Source organism: Papaver somniferum, chromosome 8, assembly GCF_003573695.1.
Source record: "Papaver somniferum cultivar HN1 chromosome 8, ASM357369v1, whole genome shotgun sequence".
Classification (NCBI taxonomy): Eukaryota; Viridiplantae; Streptophyta; class Magnoliopsida; order Ranunculales; family Papaveraceae; genus Papaver; species Papaver somniferum.
The window spans coordinates 128,983,716-129,001,831 of NC_039365.1; the positions used below are offsets into that span (position 1 = coordinate 128,983,716).

General features: G+C 41.6%; 1 protein-coding gene across 1 annotated transcript; it reads left to right on the forward strand.

The window, feature by feature from the left end:
• Window positions 1-12,346: 12,346 nt before the first annotated feature.
• On the forward strand, window positions 12,347-16,561 carry LOC113303017. Its single transcript, XM_026552003.1, has 2 exons — window positions 12,347-15,628; window positions 15,791-16,561. Exons 1-2 carry the CDS (start codon window positions 14,370-14,372, stop codon window positions 15,822-15,824), a joined length of 1,293 nt encoding a protein of 430 aa, XP_026407788.1. The 5' UTR covers window positions 12,347-14,369; the 3' UTR covers window positions 15,825-16,561.
• The last annotated feature ends 1,555 nt before the right edge of the window (window positions 16,562-18,116 follow it).

An 18,116-nucleotide genomic window follows, 5' to 3' on the forward strand; every position in this document is an offset into this window, starting at 1 on the left:
TTTTGGGTCGTAGCAACTCTTAGTTGTGGTGAGATCAACTAAGGGAATCAAGTGCGCAATATCCTGCTGGGATCAGAGGCGTAGGGAGTACAACTGTACCTTGGATCAGCGGGAGACTGATTGGGGTTCAACTACAGTCTTGTCCGAAGTTAGCTTGGAGTAGGCTAGTGTCTGTAGCGGCTTAATACAGTGTGTGTTCAATCTGGACTAGGTCCCGGGGTTTTTCTGCATTTGCGGTTTCCTCGTTAACAAAATTTCTGGTGTCTGTGCTATTTCTATTTCCGGATTATATTTGTTTATATTTTTGAAATAATACAGGTTGTGCGTTTGAATCAATCAATTGGAAATCCGACCTTCAGTTGTTGATTGATATTGATTGATCCTTGGATATTGGTCTTTGGTACCATCCAAGTTATTCTTTGTATTTTATTTAAACTCGCAGTTCTTGCTTGAGTAAATCAAATCAAGATGAGAAATATAAACTCGTTGATATACTTTTAATTGATTGAGTATTGTTGATTCTCTTAAAAGTATATTAGGGTTTGTCCATACAGATTGGTAAGAGAAATATTGGGTGGTGTTGTTAGACCCCCGCTTTTTCAATCGGTATCAGAGCAGGCAAACCCGTTTAAGACCTTACAAGTCTGTGTTTGTAGCGATCTGATTCTATGGACAATTGTGTTATCTTAGTAAACGTGCCACCAGTCTTCGATGGCTCAAACTACCTATGGTGGAAAATTTCTATGCGTACTTTTCTTCTATCGCGTGATTTCCAATCATGGGTTTATGTTGTTAATGGTTATGAGGTTCCCGTTGTTATAGTTGAAAATGCTACCATGCCTAAAAACATCGGTACATATACTACTGATGAGTCGCTTGCTGCAAAGAAAAACTCCGGCGGTTTGAATGCCATTATGCATGCCATTACCCCGGATCTTCGACACCATGTGGATTCATGCACCACGTCTAAAGAAGCTTGGGATACTTTAGAAACTGTATTTGAAGGTAACACCAGCGAAAAGGAAGCTAGGCTTCAGAACCTTAACTCTGATTGGGAAAACCTTCATATGGCAGAAGAAGAGTCATTTGATGAAGTTTATCACAAAATGTCTGAAATTGTTAATGCATCCTGTGCATTGGGTAGGACTATTCCTGAAAGGGAAATTGTGATGAAGATTCTCAGATCCCTGCCATCTAAATACGAATCTAAAAAACATGTCATCATTGAGGGAAATAACCTTGATACTCTTTCGCGAAATACGCTTGTCGGGAAGCTTAAAATTTTTAATCGCGAACTTAGATCAGGAGATAAACATCACTTGTCTAGTAGTCATGTTACTACTACTGATGGAAAATCTCATTGTCCTAAATTGATTGATAAGAAAAATGAGAATTACTTTGTTTCTATGTTGTCTCGGTTTATACAACAACTTAAGAAAATTCTTAGACAAAGTAAAAGAAAGTCTCAAAAAGAAGTTCAATCAATCAAAAAAGGGATAAGAGAGTTCAGAAAAACTGTACTGGCGAAACTGGTCTCGTGTGTTGTCAAAGTGTTCATACTTCCAAAGGTCCATTTACTGAGGTGAATAAGATAACTAAAGCATGGATGAATACTCTTGATTATTTTCATGAGAATGAAATCTGTGATTGTTCTCTTAATCTCTTTGATGAAAATCACAATCGTGATTCTTATACGACATGTCGAATAACTCCGACTGAGTCTCATAAGCAGTGTCAGCAAATGTCACCCGATTATGTATCACTCTTTAGTCATCTTGACAACAAGGGTGATACAGAAAAACACAAGATGCTACCAAAACTCTCGGTTTCCTTGTGTAAAAATTAGTATCATCTTAGCACAAATGATCAAAAGCAGTCCAGCTCTGCCAAACGCTGTGTGCAGAAGAAGAAGAAGAAGAAATCTCCTGTGAAATCCTTTTTTCCTCAAAAAGTGATTTCTAGAACGCAGGATTTGCGCAAATCAACACTCAATTTCTTCAAAACTGTGATTAAAAGGGAAGAGAATGATGTGCATAACTCTTCTTTCCTAAGGAATAAGCAAAAACTTGGACTAACAAATAATTTCCCCCCTCACGAGATATATCCCAGTCCTTTATTGGATTGGAATGATTATGATCTTTAATCTTGTTATTCATGATTCTTTCGTCTATCCCTTTTAGGAAAGAATCATGATTTTCGAGAGGGTTGTGTTGGAATGTGTCTGTTAATTCCCTAAGAGTATTTGGCTTTTGTTTATTCTCGTCTTGTACCGTTATTGTTCATGTACGGTTTCTGACTCTTTAAAAGAATTTTTCTAGAGATAACCGAATTCTGTTAGGGTTTGGTAAAAGTTTTTTTTGGAAATTCTTCATCTTCATTCCTTTAAAATGAAGTTTCTCCTCTTTTGGGTGATCATTTCATTTATCTTCTCTATCATGTCTTCCTCTAGTCTTTCAAGCAAAGAAAGTGATGTATGGACTGTTCTGTTTCCCTCTAAGAAGATTCGTTTTGATTCTTCCGATAACGAGATGTGTTATGACAAGCGTATCTCATCGTCTGATGAGAATCCTTCAGTCTCACAATTTGATAAGCTCTCTTTAACCATTAATCTTGTCTTGGATCAAGTACGTGACCTGAAAAGTGAACTCGAAGCTTCCTCCAAAAGACTGGAAGAAAAGATGGATAATCTTGAATCTAGGATTGCTCTAACCTAAGATGATCTTGATGAATATAGGGATTAGGAGAATAATCTTCAAAGTATGTGAAATGCATCATATAAGTTTGTTTGTTGCCTAGTATTTCTTGTTTTTGATTTAGTTGGAAGAATAACTAGTGCTTTGAATAACAATAATTGTGACTACACATAGCTATTAGTTTTCATCTTCTTGTGTTTTTTTTTTGGTTTATTGATTTAAATTCTAAAAACCATTTGGAAGATAATGTTCTCAGTAGGACTCTCGTTATTGGTGCGGCATGAAGACTGAGTGTTTACTCTCAGCAGAGTAACATGAATCTCCAAGTGTCAATAGTGAGGTATGCACGAAATACCCGCAGGCCATACCATTCTCTAACCAAGAGGACCTTGTGTCGGTGCGCTTATATTAGCCCGATCGAGCATGTTTAATTCCCTAAGGGAAATCTGGACTGTCCATGTCAGTCTTAGAAATGATCACGGCCACGTAAGTTGGCCGCATAATTTAACTAGCCTAGAAGAATCCTAACTGGAGAAGGCAATCGCCGTGATGTTCACCGGTGGGCCCTCCTATGCCCTAGCCGGTCGAACACCACGCTATACCCCTAACGCCTGTCAAATGCCGTCCCCAGAAAGGGATGGCCGCGTTTCTTTGGGGAAGGCTCAAACGAGGAAGACTACTCAAATCAGTCTTAAAATCATCATGATCGACCAACTTCACCAGCCTGGTTGGACGGATTAGATCATCCCACGTTTGATCAGTGAAGCGCTAATGCACACATTAGCGGGCCCACTCCTCACCCACCTGATCATCTTTTTCACGACCTAGCCCTAGAGTAATGAACGCTTGCTCGAAGTATGGCTGACGTGATCCTTAAGGGTCGCAGAAATCCCACTAGCGTCTTAAATCGATCACAACCATCCAACTTCGCCAGCATGTTTGGATGGCTTAGATCACGCCTAGGACCATCGGGGAGGAACACATAAGTTTACCCTCGGCCCAACATGGGTCCCCCAACGGTCAGTCTCCCTAAAGGAGGAGCATAGCCTGTCAAACCATTTGGCCAAAGTTGCGCACGCGTGCTGATCCAAAACCCTAATTAGGGTTTGTGGCATTACATATATGTCGCAGTTTGATCATGACCATCCATCTTCGCCAGCTCGAAATGAGGGTATAAATATAGACTAAGGAAGTCCGGAGAGCATCAACATGATCACCGTGGGTCCACCTACGCATGTAACTAGTCGGCCAAGGTCGACCATGGCCAGGCGCCTCGAAATACGTGCCCAAAGATGGCATGCCGTGGTCCCATAAAATCCTTTGCGGCAAAGGATTTCTGTCGCAAATCGATCACGACCACTCACCTTTGCCAGACAAATTGAGTGGCCTAGATCGCACATCTGCGAGACAGAGTGGCATGAACTTGTACATCGGCAAGCCGTCTACACGCATGCCCGGTCGGTCCCACAAAAAACTTTGTCTATGCTTGATTTCTGTCAAGATAAAGAGTGATGCTTGCGCACCTCTTTAAAACCCTAAAATCCATCAACGGTCGCAAACATGTGCCGCAGATCATCTCGTCCGTTCAACTTTGCCAGCTTGGTCGGACAACCTAGGATAAGAGTTAAACAGCCAATGATGCACTTTGGTGATCACCGTGCGTCACTCTACCACAGGGAGTGATCGTCCAAGGGATGGCCCGCCCATGCAGCCTTCAAACAATCCCTTGAAGATGTTTGAACATGCTGCTATTTTAAGACGCTTAATCCGTGACTTACTCTATTAAGATTTAAAACAGCGATGCTTCATACATATTGATCATATTCGATGCATTACATGCATAGAATATACATGATATTTTATGAATATCGATTTCTTAAATAACTTAGTTATTTAACCTAATAGCATCACGTGATATTTCCTGCGGGTCCCATAACTCGACCCACTTACTCGAGACATCAAATATGTCACAAACTGGGGATACTTACTGGGGTATTAGTCTGGCGGTTTACATCGTGCAGTGTGCAACGCGCCCATATATAAGAACATGTCAGGAGGCATGGATGGTTAAGATGATGAGGGAAGTGGGCTAAGACGTGATCGTGCAATCACCTACACGACCCCCCTACTCCATCACTCAACTTCCTCCACTTCCTACGAGATGAGGGTTTGTGCTCAATGACTTGTATAAATAGGTCTTTCGCATGTTTCCAAACACGAAAAAACATAGAAAAACAAAGTGTTGTCATCAGTATCCTGAAAACACCAGAAATGATAGCTTTCATTATGCAAGCCAGTTTATCATTCTGATACAAGTCATAAACAGTCAACACCTTCATAATCTCAACACCTTCTTCGCTTCCCCCCCTAATATCAACCCCATCTCCTTCACTTTGTGACCGAAGCAAGTCTGGAACGACCATTTCTTGGTTTAAGCCAGAATTGTATAGATTGATCTCTCGAATCAAAAGCACTCCCGTGCAGTGCATTTTTTTAGGGTTTAGATTCGTTTCTCATCCGCACACACCCAAATTTACCAAAACCAGCAGAAACAGTTTTCATCCATAAACAATTGGCGACCATAGTGGGAGATTAATCACTCGGTTGTGAAGTCAATTTCTTCAATACTCAATCCCATTTGGATGATTTCAAATGGTTGATCTTAGGACTCCCCCAACAACTTCAAATCCCGATCGAAGTTCCTCCAACGGAGATACCCCTCTTCCCAACGGTGTATCTGATAGTGTAACCGGAATAATCCAAACATTGATCGAGTTAGCACGGGTGCAGGAGATTCACATGAAGAACATGGACCTGATCAAAGAAGCGGTAAACGGTATACTCGATCTCCTCATCAAGATGACGTCAGATATGAGCGGTCCTACCACGGAGACTTCTACTCTGGGGACTGATCCTCCTCAAATCAATGGTTTCACTATGAACCAGAGGCCGGTGGATCAGGAAGCGACTTCTCTATTGGAAAGCTTATGCGAAATTTCACCTCTCGAAGAATCAACGGGCGGAAACGTTTGCTGCAATCAACCAGATAGCCCTAGATGTGCAGTTAACACCTTTGCGTCCAGAAGCCTCGAAAACACAAGAGATGTCTGTGAATAGCGTCACATTTACAGAAGAAGACATGACGGCGGAAGAAGGTCACAACCGGGCCCTACATGTTACTGCACACATCAAAAATTTAGAGTTCAAGAGGGACCTCATCGAAACGGGAGCGTCTTCGAATGTGATTACTCTCAAGACTCTCAGGACGTCCAAGGTGCGCCCAAGAAATATCGTACGACAGCCTACCATGATGACAGACTTTGAAGGGAATCAAACCAACACGTACGGGTATGTCAATCTGAATTTATCTGTAGGGCCGTCCAGTCAAAGGTGAAATTCGAAGTCATAGAAAAGGATCCGGACTACCATATGATACTGGGGAGACCATGGCTTCATGACAATAGGATCGTCCCCTCGACGTATCATCAATGCCTGAAGACTATGCTGAATAAAGAAGTCGTTCGTATTCCTGCATCATTGTCTCCTTACGCACCAATATATGGAGTGGAATTATTTGAATCAAGAGAAGCTCCGCGCGAAGAATCAGACAAATTTCATTGCATCCCACCCCCCATGTAGGCGGCAATCCAGGAGGAGGACCGACTTGCATCATTGCAGGCTAAGCCCCATGATGCATCTTTGCTGACAAGGCGTCCCGATTCTTCCTCATCATGTGAAACCGCGACCCACACTCACACTAAGAGGGAACGAACTTTTTTCCCAAGCCGTGATCAGAAAGGGAGAACCGTGTACCGACGTTGCTATTGGCAATTAGCAGGGGAGACTGTTACCCAGTCTCTCCGCCCAACGGAATGCCACAACAATGATGGGCCATAAGAAGAAGTGCTAGATGCTCGACAGATGCAAGATGGCACCAACTCCACAACTGATGAGCTTGAAGTTGTTAACATCGGGAATGAGAAATCTCCTAGGCCTATCTCTATCAGCTCAACCTTGTGTACGGATGAACGCACGAAGCTCGTGGAACTTCTCAAAGAGTACCAGGACATATTAGCTTGGACGTATGAAGAAATGCCCGTTTTAGATGAAAAATTGGTCACACATCAACTACATGTCATACCTGGATCCAAGCCGGTTAAACAGTCTCCGAGGCAGTTCAGACACGAGGTAGAAGAGCAAATCAAGGCTGAGATTCAGAAGTTGCTAGCTGCTGGCTTCATCAAACCCATTCATCATCCAACCTGGTTGGCTAATGTGGTTCTGGTAAAAAATAAAAATGGACAGATCAGGTGTTGTGTGGATTTCAGAGACTTGAACAGATGCTGCCCAACGATGATTTTCCTCTACCTAACATCGACATGTTAGTGGATTCCACCGGACACGGCGTGTTCTCCTTCATGGATGGATATAGCGGCTACAATCAGATAAGGATGTATGAGCATGACGCGAGCAAATTTCTGGGATTCCAGGTGACTGCTGAGGGAATCAAGGTGGACCCATCCAAGATCCAATCTATCCTCACGATGCCGCTTCCACGAACTGTGAAATAACTCCTAGGCTTCATGGGCAAGGAAGCGTTTCGGAAGATTCAACGAATATTGTCATCTCCAAATCATCATAAAGGGTTCGCCTATTATGTCAGCCCGGACGAGAGCGAGCACGGGACATCTTCAGATCTATTGAAGCCAACACCTCAAGGGAGCAGCCTCAAGAAGATAACAATGTCCGCGCATCATGTCGAGAAAGAATCCGGGGGAATCACTCTGTCAGACGATGGTGCATGTCTATCGTTCTATGTTGGAGAATCTGCGCTTTTGGTCATCCTGTGGACTTCGTGGAGCTGTTGAACGCTCATCTACAATAGCATCTGCTCTGCCAGAAAGAACCAGGCCTGCCAGTAAAGAAGAGCCTCATGATGTTCGTGGAAGCATACATCTCACCAACAGGCAATACAACCTTTAGCCTTCCTAAGCAGTTTCGCTGAAGTAGCAAGAGGAAAGCCACCGAGATACAACATCCTGCGCGTCCAAAATCGCCAACTCCAACTCCAGTACCACATGCACGACTGCCACAATGATGAAACAACGTCCAAGATATTCCATACCTGGATCGACGGCAGCAACATCAACGAGAGACACTTTCAGAATTTCGTCTCCCGTAGGAGAAGTAGTCGCGTTACCAAAGGAGACTGCACCTGGGAATTAAGAGGTACCTACAGACTCTCCATGTCAAGAGATTCATCATATTTGCAGAAACTATTAGTTAAGTCATTCTCATGAAGGAACTTCCCTACTCCTCAAATACACGATCCAAAAATAATAATTGCAAAGGAGTGTGACTGGGGACTGCTTAGCACTGCCCATCTCAAAGATGGTGAATTTAGAGTGATGCAAGCACGCTATCATTATGATTCCAAGATGTCCAAAGACGAGGATATGCTCAAGAGAGCAGACGTATTGTCAAAGACCAGTGATGTTCCTGGACGTCTATGAAACGCAACGCAGACGTAAGGACGGCCTCATGAACCCAGCGTGACAACGTCTATCAAGTCGAAGGCTTAGTGGATGCTCGTGGGCAGTGGACTGTCTTCCTATTTTTCATTCCATGAGGCAACATCAAGGGAGCTATCGGTTCCATCATTAAATCCTCCCTTTAATAACGAGACAAGCTGTACCACTATATGAAGACTGCCAAGTTCGTGCTCGTAGCTATCACGCCTCTTCCTGCCAGTCTCTTCTGATCACAGCTACTGCTAAGAACCGTTGTTCGTTTGTTGATACCAGTGCCCGAGATTCACCATAGCAACAACCACTATGGACAGAGTCAAGGAATTCTTCAACAAAAGAGAGATGGTCAATCAAGGAGCATGTAATTCGCAAGGGAAAGTTAAACTGAAGAAGAAGCCGCTTCAACGCTCTTCAGAGGAAGACGCTTCAACGCTCTCTACAAAAGAATCCTCTTAAATTCCCTCTTCAAAGGAAGCCGCTTCAACGCTCTCCAGAAGAAGCCTTTTCAATGATCTCTTCAGAGGAAGTCGCTTCAACGCTCTCCAGAAGAAGCCGCTTCAACGCTCTCCAGAAGAAGCCTTTTCAATGTTCTCTTCAGAGGAAGCCGCTTCAACGCTCTCTCCAGGGTCCGCCTCGACGTTCGCTTCAGAAGATGCTTCAACACTCTCTCCAAGGTCCGCCTCGACGTTCGCTTCAGAAGATGCTTCAACACTCTCTCCAGGATCCGGTTCGATGTTCGCTCCATAAGCCTCTTCAACGCTCTCTCCAGAAGCCGCTTCAACACGCCTTTCGGAAGCTATATCAACGTTCTCTTTGGGAGATGCTTCAACATCTTTTCAGAAATTGCATCAGCATCCTTTTAAGGATATTCCTCATGATAGGGCTCGTCCACATCAGAGTCGAGGATTATGACATAAACCGACATCATGCTAGGGGAACGCTTACTTGGACGCCTCTTGAACGTGACATGTTCCAAGGACAGGACGACCCATCTCTCCTGGTAACATCTAACTTTGACTCATAAGTTTTATCTTTATTTGTCACCATCTAATGCCTAACCCACAATAGGGCAACCATTATGTGTTAGGCATAGGCCTGCATAGAACCGAACCGTAACAGCAAACCGAACCGACAACCGCACAAAACGAACCGTAACCGCACCGAACCGATAATCCAACGGTCGGTTTCGGTTTTAATTTTAATAACCGTTAGATCTTCGGTTCGGCCAACGGTTCTACCAATAACCGCAACCTAACCGAACCGATTAACCGATTAATGTAGGTCGTTGATTTATTTCTATTCTAATCAATCCTAGCCGTCTAAATTCAAGTAATCCTAGAGTATAAATAGTAGAAACCCTAAACTATTAAGTTGCAGCTTATTCATTTCTTCTTCATTTCTTCTCCCTCTCTGAGACTTCTCTCCTGTCGCCTCCACCACCACCAGTAGCATATCCCTCCTCCACCTCCATCAAGATTCAAGACTGAAGAGCACCACCACCTCTATGATCTAGTAAGTAGTAAGTGTTTTCTCCTTGATTGATTTTATTTTTAGGGTTTTTTTTTATTCTCGAAATGGTTTGATTTCTGTTTATCAGTCGATTTCTGTTGTCAATCGATTACTGTTTATCAATCGATTTAGGGTTATAGTTATTTTTTTTTGTTTTTTTTGTTATTATGTTCTCATACCTTGAAGAGCAGGACCAGCAGCTGGAGTTCTTTATTAAAGCTAGAGAGTATTGTCAGCTGAAACAGGTAATTACTAACTAGTGCTTCAGTTTGACTTATTCTGTTTGATTTGAGTTCAATCTTCAGTGTTGATTATGAAAAAGGTTTTGTTGATGTAAAACCCTTGAAGTGATTTATTATCTGTGATTCTGTGACTATGAGCAAAAGGGTTTTAAACTTTTAATGGGTGTTGATTGATACGAGGTATTGTTGTTATATGAATTACTCTTTGAGAATTTATTTACTCTTTTCAATCTCTGCTAAATGCTTCATATCACATATAAAAGTTGGAACTATTTGTGTAATACTTATGTTGTGAAGTGAGATTTTGGTAACTGAGTTGTTAGAGTTGCAAATTATACCTGACCAATTAGTAGTGGCTAGGGTTTGATGATGAAATCCATGATTGTAATGTTGATTGGTTCCTAAATTGCTGCTTGAGCTTAAGTAGAATCCTTTGTTCTTCCTTATCTTCTTGAGTAGTGATATGTGTGCTTGTATTAAGAAATAAATGTTGGAAATGATGTTTTTTGCAGAGATATATGTGCTTGTATTAAGAACTTGCTAGCCATTTCCAAGTTTCCAACTCAACTAACTTGTTTACATTTCGCAGGGGCTATAAATGGTTATGCGACTATGTACCAGATGACAATGCCAGCATTGAAGATGGTAATGGAATCTCTTCTATGTGTAATTTATTTAAAATTTGAATGAATGTAGTAACTAACTGTGGCTGATACACTAAGCATGATGAGTCAGATTTGTTATCTTCTTTTAGGTTAGAGAGTCTGTAGCTGCTTTTCACATAGCTTGTCTGTAATTATAGCATGCATCTTAGTGTTAGATGTAACTCTTAATCTCAGTCATCCACTTTTAGTACATATTTGTATCTAGTTTGGTTTTAACTTTCTCAGTTTACTGCATATTGCATTCTGTAGCTTAGCTCTGTGACACTTGCTGTAGTTTTAGTTAATAATCTGAATCTGTAGCTTTCTTTTTTTTCTTAGCTTTTTGGTAACTACTGTCATATCTCTTCCCTGTTAGTTAAATCTTCTTCACTCAATCTCATCTATAATTTGTTGTCAGTTTGTATCTGATCTTAGTAGAATCTGGAAGTCAAAACCAGTTTGAGTCTTTTGCATTCTGTAGTTATAATCTGCATCTTATCCCCATAAGCATTAGTTGTATCTTTCAGTTTCAGTCATCCCATTCCAGTTGCTTACTTGCATTCTTTCAGTCTTATTGTTAAGAGAAGCAACTTTGCATCATTATCTTGTAGTGAAACTTAGTGTTACTTTGTAACTTAGTGTAACTTGGATGTTTATTTACTGAATGTGGTTTTGAAACATATTCATCTGACAGAAAGATAACAGAAATTGGGAATTTTCTATTGCAATGCCATGTTAACATTCCACTAGTCATTCTCTTATCTTATTTATTGCTTTTCTTCTTGGCATTCTTGTTGCAGACATTTTGGGCAAGGATGAAGATTAAGGGGATGATTGGCTTGAGAAATGGATGGACTGCAGTCTTTTACTGGTCTGCTACTTGAGAAATGAAGATTAAGGGGATGACTGCAGTCTTTTACTGGCAACTCTTCATCCTACTTGCTCTGTTTAGACTTTGGTTAATCTTTAGACTTTGGTTACCTTGTTTTTGAACTTCAACTCAGTTTTTAATCTTTAGACTTTGGTTATCTTGTTAAGACTTAAGTATGGAATGTATCAGTTTATTAAGAATTTCAGAATTTCAAAATGTATATGCACAGGTGCAGATATAGGTACAATAACCGAACCGAACCGTAAAATAACCGAATAGTGTCGGTGTGGTTAAAAACCGAACCGAATACTAAACCGTTCGGTTGCGGTTTTAATTGTGATAACCGCACCATACACGGTTAGGTGAACGGTTTTACCAATAACCGCACCGAACCGAATCGTGTGCAGGACTAGTTAGGCAGGAGACTTAATGTTGATGGTGGATTTTAGTTCAACGCTAAAATTTTAAAACCAAAAATAATATGTTGACATCCTGCAAAGGGTAAATCCATTTGATAAGTGATGACTGCAGAAAACCTCTCGCTTTATTTATTTGAAGCAATTCAATAAATATACAAAATTCACTCAGAATGGTGCATGTAGCAACAATCCCAAATATTCTGTGTATTTATAACATTATTAATTAATGCATGAGTTGCCTTGTATTTCCTGTGATGTTCTCAGCAGGACTCTGTCATGTACCCGGCATATGATTGGAGTGCCCATATTGTATTTGAGGGGGTAGTTAGCTGTTAGTAGCATTTATTCTTTGTAAGGGTGCCTAATAGTAGTCATCCTCCTAACCTAGCTATATAAGGCTTGTGACCCTGTGTAAATGAGATTATCCAATTAATGAAATAGAATTTAGTTTAGATCTCTTCTCCCTCTTAGGCTGGTTCTCTGAATCAGATTTCTCTATTCTTTAAGGGATTACTATCAAATCCCGGATTCCATCTTGTCATCGTACTCAGGTACATGACAATTGGTATCTAGAGCCGTTTCCATCCATATCCTAATCATGGTTGCAGAAATGGATTTACAGAATGAAAAGTGGGTACAAATAAATGGAAAATTGGTACCGATAAAGAAATTGGAAAGGTTAGCAACAGAGGATTTAGAAGGATGCATATATTGGTATAAGTTTTGGTTGGAAAGGGTTAATTCTCCATCTCAAAATTCTTGCCTTCGGAGGTGGTTAAAGAATATCGACAAGGTATCAAAGAGATTAAGATCGATCCTATTACACAAGTGTACTGCTCCATCTTATCCATCTCCTTGCAGAGTGAAAGTTCCTTCTACATCTGTTGATGAATTTTCAGAATCGGAGTTGATTCCTTCTTATTTCTTTGAAGAAGTTTCAACTGTGGTTAATTCAATTCCTTCCGCTGTCGACAAAGAGTAAGTTTCTCTCAATTTAAGATCAAATGAATTCAAAGTGTGGGAAGTGAATCTGTTCACAAACAATGGCGTGAATGAACTACTTGTACGAGATTGCGTCAAATTTTTTTCCAGAACACCAGGAAACTGTTGAATGTTTGAACAAATTGTTCCTTCTCCACAGCAAAATTCTAGGTATGGCTTGTATCCACTTCAAACTTGATGATTCTCGTTTGTTATTTGATCGAGGTAAATGTGCTGATAAATTGGTTCTTCGATTTCCTTCTAGATTTGGGTATGCATACAATTGTTTATCTATACAATCAATTTATCTTTTATGTGCTAATGATGTTGAAGCTTATGATGAGAGGCAGTTGTTTGTTAAAATGCTAGATAGGAATAGAACTTTTACACTTGTTTTGGCATGGATAGTTAAACATGGGGAGGCACAGGAAGTGTTTGTTAATATGGCTAAGAGAAATGCAATTTTTTTGAACTCGACCTTGAGTGGAGTTGATGCTTTCTGGCAGCTCAAAATGGGTAAAGTATTTGATCGTGGCAAAGAGTTAGATAGTACTAAAGGGTTCTCTATATTCTGTGATATGGTTGCTTCTCATTCGTTTATATTCTCTGTGTGTTTATTTGCTGGATACCACGAAATTTTCATTCATGAGTTAGCTCTTGACAATGGGTATCAAGTAGACTTGGAGTTTACAAAGTTGATGGTGTTTGTGTTTCTTAAGAATGGTGACAGTTGTGATGGCAGCCAGCTGTTTGTGAATAGTGGTAATATAGCTCAAAATGTATTGATGCTTCTGTGGATGCAATTGGGTGTAATTCAGATTTCTTATCAGTGTTTTGATCAACTGACTGAGAGAACTGGAGTTTTGTTATTCTTGTTGGCCAGAGTGGTAGAAAAGGAGAAGGCACATCAATGGTGTGGTCGAGTGCTTGGTACATTGGGTGAAGAATCTTTTCCGCTACAGCTACACTGTGTGGATGTTACAGTCACTCATCTGGAATTTTGGGGTGTTCTTCAAAATCAATTTGAAGTTTATAAGTCAGCAGATAGGGTATTCAGGCACGTGACTGAAGTCTTCACAGAAAATGGAGCCACATTTGGTAGATTTTGGAAGAGAGGAGCAATGACAGAACATTTTATGTGTTGTTGTTTCTATGAAATTTTCATCCTCAACACTAATATGCACATCCACATCTGTTTAGTACATCAGCCGTTCTCTTTCATAGTCCCTGTCAATTACACATCCATACTTCTCTTTCAAAAAAAATGGCAAACTCTAAGATATCTGGTTCAAATGGCAATGTTAAGAAGAATGCTGGACAATGTAGGAGTCTTAATTGCAGATTGGCATGGGAAAGTGCTGTCACTACCTTGCAAAGATGATACATTTAACAGTGTGAATTTTCAAGTCAAAGATGTTGTAATTGCATTCGTCAGGATAAGTTACATCCACACGAGTGAGGTGAGTTCCAAGTTACTATTTGATGATTATTCCTTACTTGCCTTCGCTTCTACGGCGTAAAGTGTTTGATCGTGGGAAAAGATTCCAACTTATTAAAGGATTTTGTGACCTTGCTGGTGTTTCTGCATTCACTGTAATCATCACTACTTCTGGTGTTTGGGTATTCACGATGTGTTCTATCTTACTGGATGATTACAATACAAATTCTGCTCATGAGGTAATTTTTGAATGTGGGTATGGATTAAATTTGTGGCTTATGAACTCATTGGTAATGGTGCTGGTTAAAATTGGTGACACTGTTTGTGGTGGTGTTTGTTTCCTTCTTTATTTTCTTTATACATGTTCATTATTTGATTGTGGAAAGAGGTGTAAGAGGTCCAGGGTAATGGCCAATTATAGTGGAAAATTTGTTTATGCACTTGTTTTCAAACTTAGATACCCAATGAAGTTGTTACGGAAGAGCTCGGTTACATTTATGTGGGTTACATGGGTTGAGACTGGTGCTGTTTGCAAGTTGCTGGATAAATGGTTACAGCAGGGTACAGTTTCTATGGTCCAAGTTAATACTTCAAGTGATTGTAATAATGAAGCTGGTGTTGTGAGAGACTTCTTTGATCAACTACATCGCAATAGATGGAGTTTCTGTGATTCTCTAATCATGCAGCAATCTCTAAGGATCTATGCTGTTGCAAGACAATATGCTGAACCTAATTCCACAGTTTGTGGAATGGAATGTTCCGATTGGGCAGAGTCTCTTGTTCTGAGAGTGGAAAGGCTAGTTGGAATTGATATTTGTATTGAGATCACTTTGGAGGATCAAGAGTGGAGAAAGCAAGCTCTCTTATGTGCTCAATCATCAATTGCAGGGAGGTTGGTGATCCTTTTGAAGTGGCAATTGGTTTTAACTAGTGGTGCTTACTTAAATTGTGTACTTCTCTTGGTAGTTTATGAAAGGGTTGCTGATATACATTGTCCCACTGCACATAAGTTCCATACTGGCGCTGACAGAGGTACTTTTAGTACAGCTTACCTTGGGGAAATGAGCACAAGGGGGTCAGGTCCACTAGTTGACCTTAAGAGAAGCACCCCAACCTTGTGTGATGGTCAGTTCCTTGTTAGACTGGGAAGTGCAGTGTTCAAGGCCATGACTAAATGTGTGCAACTACAGAAACTCAGTACTTCCACTACCTTCTATCATGGATTCTCCATGGAGCAGTTTCTATACGTATTACTACGTAATGGGGATCATGGAATTCAGTCTGTTCGACTCATTACAGCATGGTATGTACTATATAGAGTGGGTTTAGTATGTCAAGCTAAGAGAGACTATAACTGGGAAAAATCTCTTGAAAATATAGTGGGAACCACATCCCACATTCACTGTGATTTACGTTCCAAATGTGTTTATAGTGGTCTCCATGAGATGGTATTTGTGCTCGACAGGTGCATGGAATGCGAGGAATTGGAGTGGAGTTGATAGGGAATTTACCTCAGTTGTATGCTTGGACACGAACTGGTATTACGAGAAGATGGTGTTAAGCAAGAGGGAGGTCCATCGGCATTTTGCAGCAACTCATCCGAGAAAATACAGTTGGGACTTGCACTTTGCAATGAGATTCTTCAATACTGTGTTAGAAGGAGAATTGTTTATTTCAAGACAAGTACGAAGTTGTGGGTACCAACCAATGCAGGGTTATGGATGGACTTTGTTCTTTATTAAGGAAGTGGTGATCACAGACATGGTCTTATTCAGGATTCTTATCAGATCGTTATGCAAGTGGTGGGTCCAACGCTTAAGGCAATTAAACTCCAGCATAGCTCTAAGTTGCAAGACCTTGGTGTCCACTTCTACTGTTGGGGTTCACTTCACATGGGTTTTCTTTTATCAGGAGGGATGTCAACAGTATGTCTTCATGTGAAATGGAGTTTTAATGGCGATATTATGTGACTAGTATACCCTCCACTGTGCTGACTCTCCAAACTCTCATCCTTGAGGACAAGGATGTTTTCAAGAGGAGTGGAATGTCATGTACCCGGCATATGAGTGGAGTGCCCATATTGTATTTGTGGGGGTAGTTAGCTGTTAGTAGCATTTATCCTTTGTAAGGGTGCCTAATAGTAGTCATCCTCCTAACCTAGCTATATAAGGCTAGCGACCCTGTGTAAATGAGATTACCCAATTAATGAATTAATGAAATATAATTTAGTTTAGATCTCTTCTCCCTCTTAGGCCGGTTCTCTGAATCAGATTTCTCTATTCTTCAAAGGATTGCTATCAAATCTCGGATTCCATCTTGTCATCGTCTTCAGGTACATGACAGACTCTCGTTATTGGTGCGGCATGACGAATGAGTGTTTACTCTCAGCATAGTAATACGAATCTCCAAGTGTCAATAGTGAGGTATGCACGAAATACCCGCAGGTCATACCATTCTCTAACCAAGAGGACCCTTTGTCGGTGCACTTATATTAGCCGATCGAGCATGTTTAATTCCCTAAGGGAAATCTGGACTGTCCATGTCAGTCTCAGAAACGATCGCGGCCACGCAAGTTGGCCGCATAATTTAACTAGCCTAGACAAACCCTAACAGGAACAGGCAATCACCGTGATGTTCACCGGCGTGCCCGCCTACTCCCTAGCCGGTCGAACACCACGCTATACCCCTAACGCCTGTCAAACGCCGGCCCCAAAGAGGGATGGCCGCGTTGCTTTGGGGAAGGCTCAAACGAGCAAGACCGCTCAAAGCAGTCTTAAAATCATCATGATCGTCCAACTTCACCATCCTGGTTGGACGGATTAGATCATCCCACGGTTGATCAGTGAAGCGCTAATGCACACATTAGCAAGCTCACTCCTCACCCACCTGATCGGGTTTCTCACGACCTAGCCCTAGAGCAATGAACGCTTGCTCGAAGTATGGCTGACGTGATGCTTAAAGGGTCGCAGAGACCCCACTAGCATCTTAAATCGATCACAACCATCCAACTTCGCCAGCATGTTTGGATGGCTTAGATCACGCCTAGGACCATGGGGCAGGAACACATAAGTTCACCGTCGGCCCAACATGGGCCCCAGACGGTCGGTCTCCCCAAAGAAGGAACATAGCCTGCCAAACCGTTTTGCCAAAGTTGCGCACGCGTGACTGATCCAAAACCCTAATTAGGGTTTGTGGCATTACATATATGTCGCAGTTTGATCATGACCATCCATCTTCGCCAGCTCGGATGGAGGGTATAGATATAGACTAAGGAGGTCCGGAGAGCATCAACATAATCACCGTGGGCCCACCTGTGCATGTAACCGGTTGGCCAAGGTGGACCATGGCCAGGCGCCTCGAAACGCGCTCCCAAAGATGGCATGCCGTGGCCCCCTAAAATCCTTTGCGGCAAAAGATTTCTGTCGCAAATCGATCACGACCACTCACCTTTGCCAGAAAAATTGAGTGGCCTAGATCCCACCTACGCGAGACAAAGTGGCATGGACTTGTACACCGGCAAGCCTTCTACACGCATGTCCGGTCGGTCCCACCAAAAAATTTGCCCATGCTTGATTTCGGTCAAGCTAAAGAGTGATGCTTGTGCACCTCTTTACAACCCTGAAATCCATCAACGGTCGCAAACATGTGCTGAAGATCATCTCGTCCGTCCAACTTTGCCAGCTTGGTCGGACAGCCTCGGCTAAGAGTTAAACAGCCAATGAGGCACCTTGGTGATCACCGTCCGTCACTCTACCACATGGAGTAATCGGCCAAGGGATGGCCTGCCCATG

Coding starts and splice junctions, on each gene's coding strand:
- LOC113303017 (XM_026552003.1), top strand. CDS start 14,370: ATGATTATTCCTTACTTGCCTTCGCTTCTACGGCGTAAAGTGTTTGAT. Junction 15,629..15,790: donor GTTCGACTCATTACAGCATG/GTATGTACTATA, acceptor TGTGCTCGACAG/GTGCATGGAATGCGAGGAAT.